This window comes from Gastrolobium bilobum, unplaced genomic scaffold, assembly GCF_033153095.1.
Source record: "Gastrolobium bilobum isolate Gb01-03AN ecotype WA unplaced genomic scaffold, APGP_CSIRO_Gbil_v1 utg4431, whole genome shotgun sequence".
Classification (NCBI taxonomy): Eukaryota; Viridiplantae; Streptophyta; class Magnoliopsida; order Fabales; family Fabaceae; genus Gastrolobium; species Gastrolobium bilobum.
In genome coordinates, this window is record NW_026899844.1 from 103,234 (window position 1) to 121,629 (window position 18,396).

At 36.3% G+C, this 18,396-nt stretch overlaps 2 protein-coding genes and 2 non-coding genes across 4 annotated transcripts; 1 reads left to right on the forward strand and 3 right to left on the reverse strand.

The window, feature by feature from the left end:
• Nucleotides 1–1,449: 1,449 nt before the first annotated feature.
• On the reverse strand, nt 1,450–6,507 carry LOC133293886 (uncharacterized). The gene is made up of 2 exons (XM_061492509.1): nt 6,123–6,507; nt 1,450–1,592 (listed from the first exon to the last, which is right to left on the reverse strand). Exons 1-2 carry the CDS (start codon nt 6,505–6,507, stop codon nt 1,450–1,452), a joined length of 528 nt encoding a protein of 175 aa, XP_061348493.1.
• Nucleotides 6,508–8,094: 1,587 nt separating this feature from the next.
• Nucleotides 8,095–8,254, forward strand: LOC133293920 (U1 spliceosomal RNA). The gene has a single exon (XR_009749128.1). It is a non-coding gene; the product is annotated as a U1 spliceosomal RNA (small nuclear RNA).
• Nucleotides 8,255–11,985: 3,731 nt separating this feature from the next.
• Nucleotides 11,986–12,146, reverse strand: LOC133293919 (U1 spliceosomal RNA). The gene has a single exon (XR_009749127.1). It is a non-coding gene; the product is annotated as a U1 spliceosomal RNA (small nuclear RNA).
• Nucleotides 12,147–14,804: 2,658 nt separating this feature from the next.
• Nucleotides 14,805–17,509, reverse strand: LOC133293909 (uncharacterized). Its single transcript, XM_061492531.1, has 5 exons — nt 17,229–17,509; nt 16,993–17,141; nt 16,618–16,779; nt 15,630–15,745; nt 14,805–15,178 (listed from the first exon to the last, which is right to left on the reverse strand). The coding sequence occupies exons 1-5, from the start codon at nt 17,422–17,424 to the stop codon at nt 15,160–15,162; spliced, it is 642 nt and encodes a 213-aa protein (XP_061348515.1). The 5' UTR covers nt 17,425–17,509; the 3' UTR covers nt 14,805–15,159.
• Nucleotides 17,510–18,396: the final 887 nt, after the last annotated feature.

Here is an 18,396-nt window from a genome sequence, read left to right on the forward strand (position 1 = left end):
ACTAGTAATTTCATAAATATCATAAATTCAATGTATACCAAACAATATAATATAGAACAAAATCATTCAAAAAGTCTATTTAATCAAAAAAATGGAGGAAAATGGATTGAGGAGAAAAAGGTTATTACAAGTAATATAAAAAATATATAAAAAATTAATAAACTAGGCCAAGAGCTCTAAGATCGAGTTTTTGAATTGAAGCATGAGGCCTTTTTATTAAACGAGTTTTTATATAAGTTCAAGTCTGGTGCCAACCATCAATTTTAGATATGTAAGTTCAGACTTTTACGAGCTGAGTCAAAGGTCCTTGAAAAGCCCATAACTCGTTTAGCACTCCTACTAACCATAGCTTTTCTTTGGGGAGCATAACTGATATCTACCACGTAAAACGAAAAAGTATTCTTGGGAGTGGGGGAAAGGGTTAATGTAACACCTCGTTCTAGAACCGGTTTGTTAACCTTGCTTTATGATATTAAGCGCAGTTACAATCACATTGGTTCAATTAAAAATCCGGATAAATTTCATTTTCTTTTTGAAACTTATTTACTTTTCCTCATTAACAATGCCGAGTTCAAAATAACCAATTGCGTGACCATAACCTATTTACCTTGCGGAATATTCAGAACTAGACTTAACATCATATTATTATTTGCTCGAGTTCAATACTAAACTCTCTTTCGCTTTTGATTAAATTATAAGACTTGTACTTACTTTATAGTTCTCATCTCACACCATACGTATCCATTCTTTGTTTACTTAAAAATTTCCTATACTGCCTTTATGGTCTCAATCTTCCCAAAATATTATAGGATTCTTCATTAGCTACGCGTGGGTTCAAACCGCGCTCAAATCGGAGCACTGTAACTCAAGTTATGCATTTTCTAAGAAAATATGTGCTAAATTTTCCAGGACCCCCATGCCCATAGCGTGGGATCCATGCCCATAGCGTGGGCAGACAGTGGGGTTCACGCTTAGAGCCGCTCATAGCGTGGCTGTCCTGCAGCAAACACCCAAAAACAGGACAATTTGACCTCCTATGGTATTCTACCCATAACTTGAGTTCTACTCATCCAAATTACACAATCTTGGTCTCTATGGAAAGCTTAGAAGATTGTCTACCACTTCCATAAAGACACAAGGGTTCAAATCTATCATATAGGATACGAAAAATGGACCACAAGACAGAATGTCTATATTTCTACAGTTAACATGAAGAAATAAAGATATATTTTACACAATGATCTTTATTTTGCATTCATGATAAATATTTTTGAGGTTTTCTGTTTGCAACTCCCCAAAAACACAGTATAGCATAGCATATGTTACAAAAATGATTTAATTAATGCAAAAAACATGAGAAACAATTTCATTAGGGGCCTAAAGCTTGCGGAAACGAGAGAAAAATTCGCTTTCACGAAGCATTGCCTAATACCATTATACCAATGATCGTTACTCTGGAGGACGAGTATCCTCTGCCAGCAGACTGAAAATAGCTACATCCTTAACGATCCGTTTGTGATACGCATACTTTCTCAGCATGCCCTCGCTAAGGAATCCAGCCTTTTCCAAGACCCTCTGGGAAGCTTTGTTATTGTTGGTGTTTCAAGGCTGTTGTTGATGTTCTATTTTTTAGGAGTTAATTAGTTGTTGTTTTTTAAATTAATTAGTCTTTTGTTTAGGAGTTTGTTTACTGCATTTTACTATTATTGCTTTGTTAGTTTGTTGCTGATTTTGTGGACCAACAAAATCACCTGGTTAGTAGCAACAACATGAGCTCAGTTTTATATTTAAAACAAGTTCATTAGTCAGAATAAAATATAAGTTGTTGCACAATATTGTTTCTGATGTTTGTTTTTCTCATAAAAGATCAACATTGGTATCAAGAGCCTTCTTGATCTTAAGGGGCTGTGAGTGACTTGAGAAATTAATGGAGGGAGGATCAAGTGGTTTTTCAGCAATGGCTCCACCAATATTCGATGGAGAAAATTATCAAGCATGGGCAGTGAGAATGCAAGCCTATCTAGAGGGTTGCGATTTTTGGGAAGCTGTAGAACAAGATTATGAAGTTGCTCCCCTTCCTGATAATCCAACCATCAATCAGATCAAGTTTCATAAGGAGAGGATAACAAGAAAAGCAAAGGCAAAGTCTTGTTTATATGCTGTTGTCTCACCTGCCATTTTCAGCAGAATTATGGCTTGTGAATCAGCTCAAGCTATTTGAGACTTCCTCAAAGATGAGTATAAAGGAGATGAGAGGATTAGAAGCATGAAGGGGCTGAATCTAATCACACAATTTGAGAGATTGCAGATGAAGGAGTCTGAAACAATTAAGGAGTATTCTGATAAGTTGGTAAAAATTGCAAATCAAGCAAGAGCTCTAGGCACTGACCTCTCTGATAATAGGCTAGTGCAAAAGGTTCTTGTTTCCTTGCCCGAAAGGTTTGAAGCAACAATTGCATCTTTGGAGAATACCAAGGATTTGTCTCAAATCAAGTTGGCAGAATTGTTAAGTGCTCTGCAAGCACAAGAGCAGAGAAGGTTAATGAGGCTTGAAGGAAGTACAGAAGGAGCTTTGCAGGCTAAAGAACAGCATAATGTAAGATGGAAGAAAGGAGATGACAGTAGTGGTTCAGAAGCTGCTGCAGGAGAGAACAATGCAATCAACTCTAAGAACAATTGGGGCGGGCATTCCTCATGTAAGCATTGTGGAAAGCAGAATCACCCACACTTCAGATGTTGGAAGAGGCCAGATGTAAAGTGCAGAAAGTGTCATAGGCTTGGACACATTGAAAGGTTCTGCAAAGAAAAGGGAGATCAGCAGCAAGGTGAGGCACATGTTGCAGACCAGCATGAGGCAGATCAATTATTTGCTGCCTCTTGTTTCTCCTCTAGTGCTCCATGTGATAGTTGGCTTGTTGATAGTGGTTGCACAAACCACATGACAAGTGATGAAAAGCTATTTAGAGACCTTGACAAGTCATTGCAGTCAAGAGTGAGAATTGGAAATGGAGAGTATCTAGAAGTGAAAGGTAAAGGGACTGTAGCAATAGAAAGCTATGCTGGAACTAAGCTGGTTTCTGGTGTGATGTACGTGCCTGATATTGATCAGAATTTGCTGAGTGTGGGGCAGTTGGTAGAAAAGGGATTTAAAGTGATATTTGAAGAAGGGAAGTGTTTGATCTTTGACTCAAATGGTCAGGAGCTGTTCAGAATAAAGATGCAACAGAAGAGTTTTTCTCTAAATCCCCTTGAGAAGGAGCAAGCGGCATTCAAGTGTCAGGCTAGTGATTCAGAAATATGGCACAAAAGGTTGGGGCATTTTCATTACAAAGGCTTACTATTCATGCAGAAGAATGAAATGGCAACTGGGTTACCAATCCTGGAGGAGCAGATCACAAGGTGCAAAGCTTGTTTTTTGGGCAAACAGACAAGACTTCCTTTCAAAGAATCCACCTGGAGAGCTACAAAGAAGCTACAACTAATTCATACAGATCTTTGTGGTCCTCACGTGACTCCTTCACTAAATGGCAGCAGGTATTTTCTTATCTTCATTGATGATTATACTAGAATGTGCTGGATTTATTTTATGAAGCAAAAGTCAGAAGTTGCTGAGATATTTCTGAAGTTTAAGAGATGGGTTGAGACTCAAAGTGGCTGCAAAATCAAGTCATCAGATCTGATAATGGAACAGAATACACTTCACAAAGGTTTAACACTTTCTGTGAGGAAGCTGGAATTGAGCATCAACTTACTGTTCCTTATTCTCCACAGCAAAATGGAGTTAGTGAAAGAAAGAATAGAACCATTATGGAAATGACTAGGTGTCTGCTGCATGAGAAGAATCTACCAAAAGAATTTTGGGCAGAAGCAGCAAACACAGCTGTTTTTTTGTTAAATAGACTGTCTACAAGGGTACTGGAAAAGAAGACACCTTTCGAAGCTTGGTTTGGTTTCAAGCCATTTCTAAAAAATTTGAAAGTGTTTGGTTGTCTGTGTTTTTCTCACATTCCACAGGTCAAGAGAGACAAGCTGGGAGAAAAAGCTGAACCTGGAATTTTCATTGGCTATAGTCTGGTGTCAAAAGCCTACAAGATCTATCAACCACAGACAAAGAAGGTGATCAATAGCAGGGATGTTCAGTTCCTAGAAGATGAGCAGTGGGACTGGACAGATGAGCCACAAGCAAAGCATAAGGAGGTCTCACTGGATTATGATGAGCTAGTAGATGATGATCCAATTAGAGGTACCAGATCTCTGACTGATATATATCAGAGGTGTAGTGTGGCTGTTTTGGAACCTTCAAGTTATGAGGAAGCTAAAAGTGATCAGAGGTGGATGAATGCTATGAAGGAAGAGTTGGCTATGATAGAAAAAAATCAGACATGGGAGCTAATAGAAAGACCTGAGGACAGGAAAGTGATTGGAGTAAAATGGGTTTTCAGGACCAAACTCAATCCTGATGGCTCAGTGAATAAGCATAAAGCCAGGTTAGTGGTGAAGGGATATGCACAGGTTTGGGGAGTTGATTTCTCAGAAACCTTTGCTCCGGTTGCAAGACTAGATACAATTAGAATGATTCTTGCCTTGGCAGCTCAACAAGGATGGAAAGTGTATCAGTTAGATGTGAAATCTGCTTTTTTGAATGGAGAGTTGCAAGAGGAGATTTATGTTGAGCAGCCAGAAGGCTTTGTCACACCAGATCAGGAGGAGAAGGTTTATTTGCTGAGAAAAGCTCTCTATGGTTTGAAGCAAGCTCCTAGAGCATGGTACAGCAAGATGGATGAGCACTTGCTGGGTTTGGGTTTCATAAAAAGTCTTAGTGAATCCACTTTATATGTCAAGAAGTTAGCATCTGACTTAGTGGTGGTGTCTCTTTACGTGGATGATATGCTGGTAACAGGGAGTAATAATTCTCAGATTACTGCATTCAAAAGGGAAATGATGAAAACGTTTGAAATGACTGATCTTGGTGAGATGTCATATTTTTTGGGGATGGAGGTTAGACAAACTGAAAATGAAATTTTTATCTATCAAAAGAAGTACTTGAAGGAGATTCTGAAAAGATTCAACATGGAGGAGTGCAAGAGTGTAAGTACTCCAATGGGTCAAAAGGAAAAGTTTCAAAAGAAAGATGAATCAGAATCTGCAGATGAAAGAGTTTAGGAGTTTAATTGGCTGCCTTATGTATCTCACTGCAACTAGGCCAGACATTATGTTTACCGTAAGTGTCTTGTCTAGGTTTCTTAATTGTCCAAGTGAACTGCATATGGTAGCTGCAAAAAGGGTGTTAAGGTACTTGAAAGGTACTCTTTCATATGGAATCAAATTCTGCAGAATTCAGAAGTTTAAGTTGCAAGGGTATTCTGACAGTGACTGGGCTGGATCAGTGGATGATATGAAAAGTACTTCGGGTTATTGTTTTACATTTGGGTCAGCTTGTTTTTCTTGGTGTTCAAAGAAGCAGGAAATAGTGGCCCAATCAACTGCAGAAGCTGAGTTCATTGCAGGTTGCAGCTACTGCAGCTGTAAACCAAGCATTATGGTTGAAGAAGCTGATGGATGACCTGCATTTGGAGCAAAAAGAAGGCATAGAAGTATTTGTGGATAATCAAGCTGCTCTAGCTATTTCACAGAATCCAGTATTTCATGGAAGAACAAAGCATTTTAAGATCAAGTATTATTTTTTGAGAGAAGTGCAGAAGGCTGGAGAAGTGAAGCTAATGTACTGCAGTTCAGAAAACCAAATTGCAGATATATTCACCAAGTCATTTCATGTTAGTCGATTTGAATTTCTCAGGGAGAAGCTAGGAGTATGCAGCACTTGATCCAGGAGGAGAATATTGGTGTTTCAAGGTTGTTGTTAATGTCCTATTTTTTAGGAGTTAATTAGTTTTTTTTTTAAATTAATTAGTCTTTTGTTTAGGAGTTTGTTTACTGCATTTTACTGTTATTGCTTTGTTAGTTTGTTGCTGATTTTGTGGACCAACAAAATCACCTGGTTAGTAGCAACAGCATGAGCTCAGTTTTGTATTTAAAACAAGTTCATTAGTCAGAATAAAATATAAGCTGTTGCACAATATTGTTTCTGATGTTTGTTTTTCTCATAAAAGATCAAGAGTTATCTACATTAACAATAGCTTGTATCCTTACCAAATCAGGGAAGTCCTTGAAGACTTGTGACACTGCAATCCTCACTGCTTTGGTGCATATCCCTTGGCCCCAATACTTGACAGCTATAGCATACCCTATTTCTGCCCTACACCTTTCATCACCTGATCCAGTAGAGACGGATATAAATCCGATTATACGATCATCAATGCATGTGAACCGACTCCATGGGTGAGGGATACACACATCTTGGATGAAAGTCAATGCTTGTTCCCTGGAAGCAAAAGTGTTCCATCGGGTATAGTAAGTCACTCTATCATCACCTGCCAATAACATGAAATCGTCTACGTCGCTCAACTTGAACGGCCTCAGGGTGATTCTTGAAAAGTCGATTGCCATATTGAAATGCAAATAGCCAAGTCGTGTTTCTATTTCTAGTGTATTTAACTGCACATTGTTTCTCATCACCTAGACACAATAGGTAGACGAGAGATCTACCTTATAATTTAAAATATTAATGAAATAGGTTGTGAGAGGTTGAAAGGTTAGCTGCTTAATTTTATCTATATGCTGTAAAAAACGGACAATCAATAAAAATAAGGGTTTTCGTTTTATCCTTTAACATAACATAACAAACTTTCCTACTCTCACAACATTTTGTGGGGCCCACACTTTTTAAAACAAAAAAATAAATAAAAAATTAAGGCACGCAAAACGAATCTCTATAACATTACACAATCACTTTTCCTACAACATAACTCTTATAAAACCTATAAAACAATAGACAGAATTGTATATAGAGATAGATGGCAGTGTTTATCGTATATAATTATAATTGGTCGGTAAGGTGATCCTTGTCATGACCCTAGTTTTGTAAAAGAAAATCATATATAGACTTATTTTATATAATTTATCGACTAAACCATTAAATAATTTAACACATTAACATTAAATCATTACTTAGATCTTTGTACCGCCCAGTTATTTTGTAGGAGGTATTGAGTTATTGGCAAAAAACTAAAAACAACCAAATTCATCCCCTGAGATACAAGTTCTTTATTAGGTTGTCTTATACCCGGTGTTTCAAAATTTATACAGAACAAATCAATTCAATTGGTTGGACCGGAACTGAATATATTTATGATGACACTGTACTGTTAGAATCGTTTCGATCTATTGACTTCTTCGGACCGAATCCCATTTTGAAAAACTCGCCAGGCTTAATGGCTGTTACATACATTCCATGCTGTTCTAGTTTTGCCGCCTCTTTCATTTTTTATTTTGTTCTTGTCATATATAAGCCGTCAAAAGTGCATCTCGCCATTGTTTGGTACTACTTCATTCTGTTATTAGGTACGAGAATGAGCATCACGGTGGGACAGTAAAGTGTAAAAGAAAAACTTTTTCAAGTCATGAGAAAGACATAATAGTTAGATACTGAGATCGTGTATTTCCGTGAGAGAAAAAAAATATTAAGATATGACCAGATCCAGTTTTGTACTAATATCTGCACCCTTTTCCTTCGGTAAATGGGATGCCACAATCAATCCCTGTTGGAAATACTTCTAAATGTGCAATTACCATAGTCCATTGAGAGCACAACGAGTGACCCAGTGGAACAGACAAGCACCGTTACTAATTTCATACTTTATTATCATCTCTTAAGCTTCAGAATTTTCCTCCAGGTCCAACTGCATGTGTTTTGATATCTCAAAAAACTTGTGCTTAGAGAATTAAAAAATTTACCCTTGGAACTCTCACAGTAATACGTGTTGCTGTAAATAAATGGTTCATGAGTTGTAGCATGTATGCCTATTTACAATGATTTACTGTTTTTAATACCCGCAGAGGTTCTGCAATCCAGAGAAACAAAATACTAGAAACCTAATACAATCAAATATGACAACTTAGACCCACACTGCTTAGATTATACATAGGAGAGTCCTCATGAGTGTTTAAATAAGGAGGAAATAGCATCGTTTAAACATACTTACCTGGGCGGGGTTAATTGGTGATCAAGAAGGCCAATGGCCTAAGTTGATGACCTCCATTGCACTTGGGAGGGGTGCCAGCTTAAGGTCTCCTCAAGTGGGAGAGCCTACGTCATAATTTGTGGTGGAGGGGGCCTGCGTTCGCGCGGCCCCTACCCAATTTTAGTATAATCTTTACATTTGTCGGGTCATCGTGCAATTAATTCTTATTTTGAATGTGAAAATTGCCTAGTTCAATTTCTTGACTGTTCAATTTCCTGTTTGTAATAAGTATATACAACTGGCCATATAAAGAGGAGTTTTTTTTTTTTATGACCATAAAAATTACTTGCCTTTGTGCTCGCTCCAGTTTGGCATTATGAGACCATAAAAATTACTGTTTGCAGACCATCTTGACCTAACTACAATGTTGGACAAATTGTGCATATTGAACGCCAACCCTGACAAGGGGACGGACTGGTTGAGATCTTGAATTCAGGTTCAACTCCAAACCCATAGACCAAATTGTGCATATGACCTTGAATTCAAGATCCACGCTCAGTTGCATTGGGTTAGATGGCACAAATTTCAGGTGATGAGAGGCCATGTGTCTAGTTGCTCAAGTTCTTTAGGCCTAAGTTCAGCTGGTCAAATATCTCATAGATGACATATTCCTATGAGAGCCACACACTTAATTCTCCCTTGACGTTTTATGTGTAAACCTTGAACATAATGGAAACCAAACATGTTGGGTTCGGTCCTGTGTCTAAAAATGTCTTATGGATGTTCCATTGTGTTCAAATTGTATGTTTGACATATCACTATCTGTAAACTATTAAACAAAAAAATAGAAACTAATATTGAATAGGTGGAAGTGTGGACTTAACTTCCTAAGATTTTACGGGCGTCCGCTTCCGCAACTCGAACTCTCATTTATCAAACATTCAAATATAATTGATTTGTTTTAGCAGGTAAAAAATCTTATAATTAATAATCAAATTATTATGTGAAATATGCAGTATCGGGTCATTTTAGTTCTTGAATGATTGGGAGTTTTGGTCATATTTGTCTCTGAATGATTGGAATTATGATCAAACACTCATTAGTTAGATCCCTCTTGGAAGATGTTATACAAACATAGCCACAGATTCAGTAGATAAGCAGTAGTAAGATCAGTTCCCAGTAATCCCCTCATAATGCCCAGCTGGAGTGAGCACAAAGGAAAACAAAAGAAACCTCTTTATTTGCCTGTACCAAAATCACAAGCAGAATATAACTCAGTCCAGAATTTGAAATGGGTAGAATTAACGTTTATATGCAATCACAACAAAAACCATTCATGCTATTAAGTAAATCACCAGGCATTTAGTCTTGGCTCCAGAGAAAGTGAACCGTAGTTAAAAAATAGTCCATCTCAAAGGGAGACATAATTTATTGTTACATTTGATTAAGAAATAAGAATCCCAGAACTATCATAAACAAAAGTACAATAAATTACCTGCTTCTCAAGTTGATGCTTATTGTAAAAAGTTTTGACCTGGTCTATTTTCTCCTCCAATACTTTCTGAAGCTGTTGGTTAGCAGCTTCCCTTGTGTACTTCTCAAGGAGCTTTTTACGGTGCCCAGATAAGAAACCAACTTTGTTGACAATAAACGAATACATTTTCAAAACTCAGCAATATCATCATCATCTCTGTCATTAGGTAGAACAGAAAAGAGTTTCAATCATCCTCTTTGTCACAATTCGTGAATCTGCTCTCTTAATATAACAAACTGCAAGGAGCCTTTTTGGGCATAATTTGTATTAGACGATACATTCCCTCCCTTCAAAGTAAGTAAATTACTTGGCCAAAGATTGCGCCAGATTACGCAGGGAATCTGTAAAACCAGCCACACAAACGCCAGGAGAATAAACAAAGGTCTTGAATCTTTCAAAAAGTCTGCACGTTAGTAACAGATACACAGGGTAAACTATATACTTTGAGGCCCTCCTGTCAACTTTTGCCTTACGCAAACAATTCTCCAGGTGAGCACAACTCATCTGTAGTGAAAAAGGAAAATTACACTACAATACAAAAGGTGAGCACAACAATTAACCAACAATAATTATGAAATTAATGGACCATTGCCCTTGTTGTAAAAAGTAAATAACTAAATAAAAACATCAACTATGTATAGTTCATCCCGGTTCCCTTCTAATCCTACACAAGTTTTAGATGACAAATTCACGGTGTCTTCCCCTGATGGATGAGAAAACAATTGAAGCAACAGTTGTTTAAGAACAACTGTGATTGTTAAGTTAATAGTTAGATTTCTTATCACTCGCTCCTTTGTTTTCGAACAATGCCTTCAGATTTCCTTATTCGTAACATTGTGGGACTAACCTGGACCACGGAATGGATTATTATTTCGCAAATGGTTTCTTATACTCTCATATCTGTGAATTAACGAATCTGTATCTGAATTTAATAATAAGCGATTATCAATAGCAAGAGCAGGTATCTGTATCACACACCGTGTGTATAAAATCAACAATTAAACTAGAGTTGGGGAGGTACATGCCGCATCCATGATTGTATCATGATATGCACACGCACAACAGTAAACTACTACATAATCCGACAAACGCAGTTTTGAAGAAAAGTATTGTTTATGGATTAAACCTCACGACAAATCAGATGGAATCAGGCTCAAACGTGTCACTAGTCTTGAATATAAGTATAGTTGGTCTGAGTTCATGGGAAATATTATAGTAAAGAGTGTTTCGGTATCATCATTAATAGATGATTATCAAAGGAACCTCACATACAAAAGCGACGAATAAACTTTTCCTAACCTTAATTTTGGACTCCAAAACTAAACCCGACACTAGGGGTGTAAATGGGCCAGGCTGGCCCAGCCCAGCCTACGGCCCGGCCTACATTAAGCCCAGCCCAGGCTCGGCCTTTCAGAAAAGTAGAGTAGGCTTATAAAAAAGCTTTTTTAATAAATAGGCCATAGGCCAATTTTGTCAAGCCCGGCCTACAGCCTTGTAGGCTGGCCTATTTAATTTATGAAAATAAAATAATAAAATAATATTTATTTTATGTGGCAAAGACACAAAGTCCAAAATACCAATATCTCTTATTTTTTGTGCTATTTTATTTTATGAAAGAAAAAACTTGTCTAATGTCTCCAAATTTTACATGCTGTTGCAGCTTAATACCATGGAGCAATGGGTACCTTGCTGGATTATGATGTTACTGATGAAGATCTTTCAATAATACTCTTCTTTCCCTTGTCTTGATGGTGGTTTAAAGATTTTTAAATGAATGACATTCTCTTGTAGACTTTATTTCAGCATCCAGTAATTGTATTTTTCTTATTTTTCTCATTTCTTTGACTTTATTTGCTCTATGATATACATTCTAGAGCTGAGGTATTATGTTGACTCTTTCTTGTTTGTCATCTTTTTCTTATGAGAAGTACTAGTGCATGGATGAATGAAACTTTATTTGCTCTATACAATTTATTTTTTTTGCTTAGTATATATAGTGGGAAGCCTACAAGGCCTGTAGGCCATGTCAGGCTTGGCCTGCAAATAAAGCCTTTAATAGGCCAGTAGGCCAGATTTTTTTTTACGTAGGCTTGGGCCAGGATGGCCAAAGCCCAGCCTATTTACACCCCTACCCGACACATACCTACAACATAATGTTTACCAAAGCCGAAAGAAAATTTACCAGTGCCTGAAAAAATACTAGTTCGAGGACGACTAAAATACTAGCATAACCCGTAATTGTTCTAGCCTGCAACTAGCTGAGCTTAAACACAGCCACCAGATTACAATTGAATTATTCTCTCCTAATAAATAAAAGGAGAACCATAAGGAACAGCTGATAGCTACAACAAATCTTTATCTAGGATTGGGTAGGGGCCGCGCGAACGCAGGCCCCCTCTAACACAAATTATGACGTAGGCTCTCCCACTTGAGGAGACCTTAGGCGGGCACCCCTCCTAAAGTGCAATGGAGGTCACCAACCTAGGCCATTAGCCTTCTTGATCACCAATTGACCCCGTCCAGGTAAGTATGTTTCAATGGTGCTACTTCCTCCTTATTTAAACACTCATGAGGACTCTCCTATGTATACTCTATGCAGTGTGGAACTAAGTTGACATACTTGATTGCATTAGGTTTCTGGTATTTTGTCTCTGTGGATTGCAGAACCTCTATCTGTACTAAAACAGTAAATCACTATGAATGCGCATACATGCTGCAACCCAACGAACCATTTATTTATAGCTACACCTATTGCTGTGAGAGTTCCATGGGTAAATTTTTTACTTCTCGTTGTACAAGTTTTCTAGATATCAAAACACATGTAGTTGGACGTAGAGGAAAATTCTGCAGCTTAGAGTTGATAATAAAGATCTTATAAAGTATGAAATTAGTAACGGTGCTCGTAAGTATCTTTGAACATTGCTGTACGTTCAATCTCTTAAAATTTAGCATACAAATTACCAGTGGTGTTCTTAAATTCGCTCGAGTTATAAAGGATGGTGACTATAGTTGCGTTATTGCAAGGTCGATGGGTTGAAGTGCAAATAAAATGCATTAATGTATAGTCAAATAAAGGTAGATTATTTTTGAAAAAAAAAACATTTCTTATGATGTCGTAATATGAATACATGTATATACTACGGGATAGCTGTTGTTACTAGCAATTAACTTGCTGATCGTTTTTGTTTTTGTTTTCTGTTATCGCAGCCTGTTTTAATAAATCTACTCGTTGATCCCCAAACAATGTGATAAACAGGGATTCTTTTCAACTCATCTATAATGTTGGTATGCTTGAAGTTTTTCATAACGTATGTTCCAATTTATTGTATACAAGGGAATAATTTTTCCAGACAGTAAGTTTTGTCAAAGTTTATGGTGTTTGGCAGTAGATCTAACAGGAGAAACGATGATGACTTCCTTTTCTTGTCCCTGAAACTGTTTAACACTCCCAACACTCTCACTTCTCAAGCACGTTATTAATCTTGAAAAGTTGCTGGCAATAAGGTGCAATTACTCCAATATCAGACTCATTTGCACCTGTTCCTTCTATGAGCTCAACGACTTTGCTAATCTAAACGCGGTTGAACCATGAAGGACGATTATCGCCTACTTTCTCGCCACATATATGATTTCCAATGAATAGAACTGGAAATTCCTTGTTGGGAATGAAGTCAATATTGGAAGTATTGAAGTATGAGTTACAAAGACTTGGCTGGGCTGGGTATTTAGAGATAGTGATGTTTCAAAGCTTCCGCAGAAGGCTAGTATGACTCTAATACTTAAAAAAAAAAAAAAGACGAGATTTAGCTGGGCTGGGTATTTAGAGATGGTGATGTTTCAAGGCTTCCGCAGAAGGCTAGTGTGACTCCAATACTTAAAAAAAAAAGACTTCAGTAGAAGTTGCCATTAAGGGAGAGCATGATGTTGGGTCTCATACTTGGGGGAAGATATTGGAAGTATTCAAGTATGAGTTGTAAAGAAGTACTTGGCTAAACATAGACCAAGTGCAAAAGACCCATAAACCTACAGCCTTAAGGTTTTGGGTTAAAATGTGGTGTCGGCCCATTTATTGTGGTTTATCGCTTGGCCCATGAATGTATCTCTTGCAAAGGGTTTTGGGCTCCCCGGTACCATTCCGAACAGTCAAATGGAGAAGAATATTCTGAGCATTTATTTTCTTTTTATGCAATTAACTTTCCTTTATAGAAGAGCATGGAAAAGAAGGTCGAGAAATGCTGGATGACATTTGTAATTCATTACAAATTTTGTCACAAAATTCTCTGCATTCTTAGAATGTACAACAGGGCCTAGTTGCTTTTGGTCTCCTGCTAAAACAACTACAGTTTCCCTCTCAAAAAGGTTAGATACAGGAAACATGCTTTCAGGCTCTCAAACCTGACCTGCCTCATCCAGAAATGTATATGGGAGAAGTTACCACAAATGACACCTTCTGGTGGCAGAATTCTTGATCAGCCTTTCAAGCATAGCTGCTTTATTTGAAGCAGCTTAAACAAGAATGCGACGAGTATTCATTCCGGTGGTAACTATCTATATATAATATTAAAAGATTCTATTATTGCAATTGTTACATAACGTTTCTTTTCTGAATTTTAATTTTTTTTAAAATATTTTAATGGAAAAGGATATTCTCACACAGGTATAAAAATAAGAACTCTTACATCAAATCTTAATCGATTTAATCGTATCTAACAGCTCAAATTTGAATAATAAGATCAGAAGATCAAGATTAACAATATAACTTGTAAAATGATCCTAACACTATTTAAATTTATTATATATCATTAATTTTTATTAACTTTTATTTATCTCATCTATATTTTTCTTGGCTTTTCATATTTTCTTCATTTCAAATTTTATTGTTTATTTTTTACAGTTATTTTCTAAAAAATTTAAGCAAATAGTAATCAAAAGTGCATTGATCATTCATTTTTAATATATTGGAAAAAAAAATGCATATTGATTGCATATATTGATCTTCAATGTAGAAAAATAAAGCTACCTCAAACCTGAATCTATTAATGCAACTTGAGTACCAAATCTTGAATTTTAGAGATGTATTGAAAAAATGTTGATATAAATAGGTAGACAAATTAGTTGAAAGATGTTAACTTTTAAAACTAGAGTACACATCGGATCGACGAAAGAAGAAAGTGAGAAGACTTAGCAACAAAATAATATTTTCCTTCAACAATTCTTTTCTTATTATCTTGCCTTTTATTTAGGCGGAGGTGAGGGAAAGAAGAGAACTGACTAACTATTCTTCAACGGAATAAAAACATTCTGTTTAGTTTCTACTCATGCGCAACTCAAGAATTACAAATCTAAATAAACTAAAGCAACTTATTGACAAAAAATATCACTGATCCTAACATCAGCTTACTGTGAGCATGCTTGCAGTCTAGTGCACTCGGCAGCTTGATCTGAACCAAATAAAACAGAGTACAACTACAGATCAATTCAGCCATATGTTTAGATCAGGGCATCAGGCTTCCTTGCAGTTTAATATTAAACCTCTGAATTCCTTCAATCTTTTCCGCAGCACCTTCATAAATAAATATTGAAGCTGATCAATTTTGAAAATCTAGATTCATGTATATTAAAATTCAAAACAATTAAGGGAACACAAAGGTCTTTTACTTTTTTGATAGAAGATAATGAAAAAAGAAAAGTCAGAGTTCACTATTCACAAAAAAACATGCAATAGTTTTCACACTATAATACATATTAAAACACCAAATCCAGTTTTTGAAAAGATTGTAAAAGCTGAGTAAGAATTTTAGTTTCACTAGAACTATAGATATGCAAGAAAAAATAGGCATTAGGTAGCAAATTACAGTGTCAAAATATAAAGAGAAAACCCAAGAACTACAGCAAGCATTGACAGACACTTGCCTAAGCAATGAACAAGCAACTACTACAAAACCAAAAAGTGGTCAGAAATCAGCTTGGTGTCTAATAATTTTTCTTTTTTAAACAAAAGGAGAAATTTTAACCTTTTATATCTCTTCTTGGAACCACATGGACAGAGTGCGTTCCTGCTAATTTGTCCAGATTGAGCCAAATTAGACTTTGCAAGATCCAATGGAGATGAACCGACCAGCTTTTGGACCTAGAGAGCATGAAATATAAATATGGCTGGTTACACTCAAATGAACACCCCTACAAGAACCAGGAAACGCTTGCACACTAATTATTTGACACAGCAAAGTAGAGTTCTTATCTTACTGCATATACTCACTAACTCACATATATCATAGTTAACAAAGAAGTTGATTAATGACTTCGTTTGCTTTAGATGTATACATCCAAATCATGCATGTTTTGAAAGCAATTCTGAATGAAATATCAAATACCAAATTACCAACAATAAAAGACAAGAACAAATATAAAACACACACACAAAGACATCAAGATTTATATTACGTACTTAAATTTGAGGCATGATGCCATACAATACACTGCCGGTAACAGAAACCAAAATCAAGGATGAAATTCTGATGGATCTTAACAAAAGTACCACATAATATATAGAATGCTTCAAGGCTAACATAAGCAACCTAATATTAAACAGCTCCTGCCATCCAGAAAATAAATACATCTTCCAGTCCAGTACACATCAATCTGTCTTAAGGCTCTAATTCTGAAATTCTACTACCCCATTCAAGAAGCCAGCAATTCCTTTCTTAATTATCACTGAAAATAAATTATGGACCTCACCCAAGGTTGGCACCTGGCTAGGCACACAGACTCAAATTGTGCTACTTATATCAAACTTAAATGTCAAGATAAAAATGCTTGGATCAAGACCTAACTTTCAAGTAGAACCAATACGAAAGCAGGATTTAAAAAGTAAAACGGGTAAGCATTTAATGAAACCATCCAAAAGGTACAATTTATCACCAAACTAAAATTTCTTCATAAGATGGTGTATTGAGCCCAACTGAGTTGTAAAGAAGTTAAGTTAATAGCGAGGAGCATTACTTCAGCAAAGCTTGTTGGCATTGGTTTTCCTTCTTCTTTTAACTTCTCTATCATCTTCTGGGCTTTTCTAGCCCAAGTAAACTTCGCAAGTGCATTCTCTACATCAGCAATTGTGCAATTACAAAGCTTTGCCGCTTCTTGTTTTTGAGCGCTCTGGAGGTTCTGAAGATCACGAAAAAAAAACATAAAATAAAATAAAATAAATCATGAGATGTTTTCCTGGTAAAAGCCAAAAGAATAAATTGATAAATAAACAACGAATGCAAAGAACTAATAGTTTCGAGAATAGGCAGTTTCATAGTGCATTTGTGAACCATGAATCTATGGTGCCAGAGAGTGCCTATACAATTCGAACTTGATAAGAAGAAGAGGAACCTCTCCAGTGGGGTCCAAACCCCCAAGGTATCGAATTATGGCTTCATATTTCTCGAAGGCATTGGAAAAGGTGACTTCGCTGCTTCGTCCAACCATATACTGCTTAAAAGCTCCAATTCTTCTTGCATTCTTCATTTCATCCGCAAAACCTGTTATGTGTAAAAATTGCACGAATCATCTAACCTAACCTAAGAAAACACAAGCAAGGGACAAATTGAAATTCGAAAGGAACTCACGGAGTAGGGTAAATGAGTCGGAGCTGACTTGGGATGCGTTTCCCTCTGTGGTGCTCTTTTGGCCTGTGAAGACATTTTTGACCTTCTCCACCCATGAACCCTGCACCTGCGCCGTAGAGAAGATTGATCGGTACTGGTAGTCACACTTTTTTTTTACCGAACAACATATCTTCCTTACGATGCGAACAGCAGGCATCGAATCGTTGATTCACCTTCCCCAACAACTCCTGCAATACACTCCTATAGGACTGAACGAGGTTAGATCATTTGCCCCACAAAACGCAAATGTTGAAGTTGGATTCAAAGCGACTTCGTTTCAATGCTCGAAATAGTGTGCAATGCACCTGCTCCTATTTTCATTAAATTACAATTTATTTATTTCTTTTTTTTTTCTTTGGGAAAACAATTTACTTATTTCAACTTTAAACTTTTTTTTTGATTTATTAACTGATCACTAATAAGGTCGTAATTTAGCTGACAGTGACACCTACAAAAGTCTTTATAACAGGATTGAAGAAATGGTAAAAAAAAATAGTATTTCTTTCTTGTTTGAAATATTAATAAAAAAGAAAGAAAATGAAGATGAAAATGCAATGTTTTATCAAAAAAAAGGAGAAAAAAAATGAAAGAAAAAATGCTTACGTTCGTTTTGGAAAGAAGAGAGAAAATAAGATTAGATTTATGGGGCGTTTGGTAGAGGAGAAATTTTTTAAAATCTGAGAAACAATTATTACTGAAATACAGTGAGATGTTTTCCGGAATATTAGTAAAAGGTGTTTGGTATGGTAAAATTTTCCCGGGAATATATGAGTAATTTTACTGAATGTGTGTTTGGTTAGTTGTGAAATATTAGTGGGAAAGAGATGTTATTTGACGAAATTGACCTCAGGTTAACTTTTTTTTTAATAAAGCCACAAGATTAATAATCAAAACGTTGGGAGGGTATCCGTTATCCTGAATCTTAACAGTTGCCAACCGTAAAGAACGAAAGAGGATGGAAATTGTCTTCAAATTATTTTTCTAGATCTTCATTCTCTAATTTTTTTTTATATAAAAATTAAAAAATTATGTCAAAAAAAAATTAAAATGATTTCACTCTACCACCATACCTTCTTAACTCCATTCCAATGAAACCCAGAGCTTCGACGGTGGACTCTTTCTTCCCGTG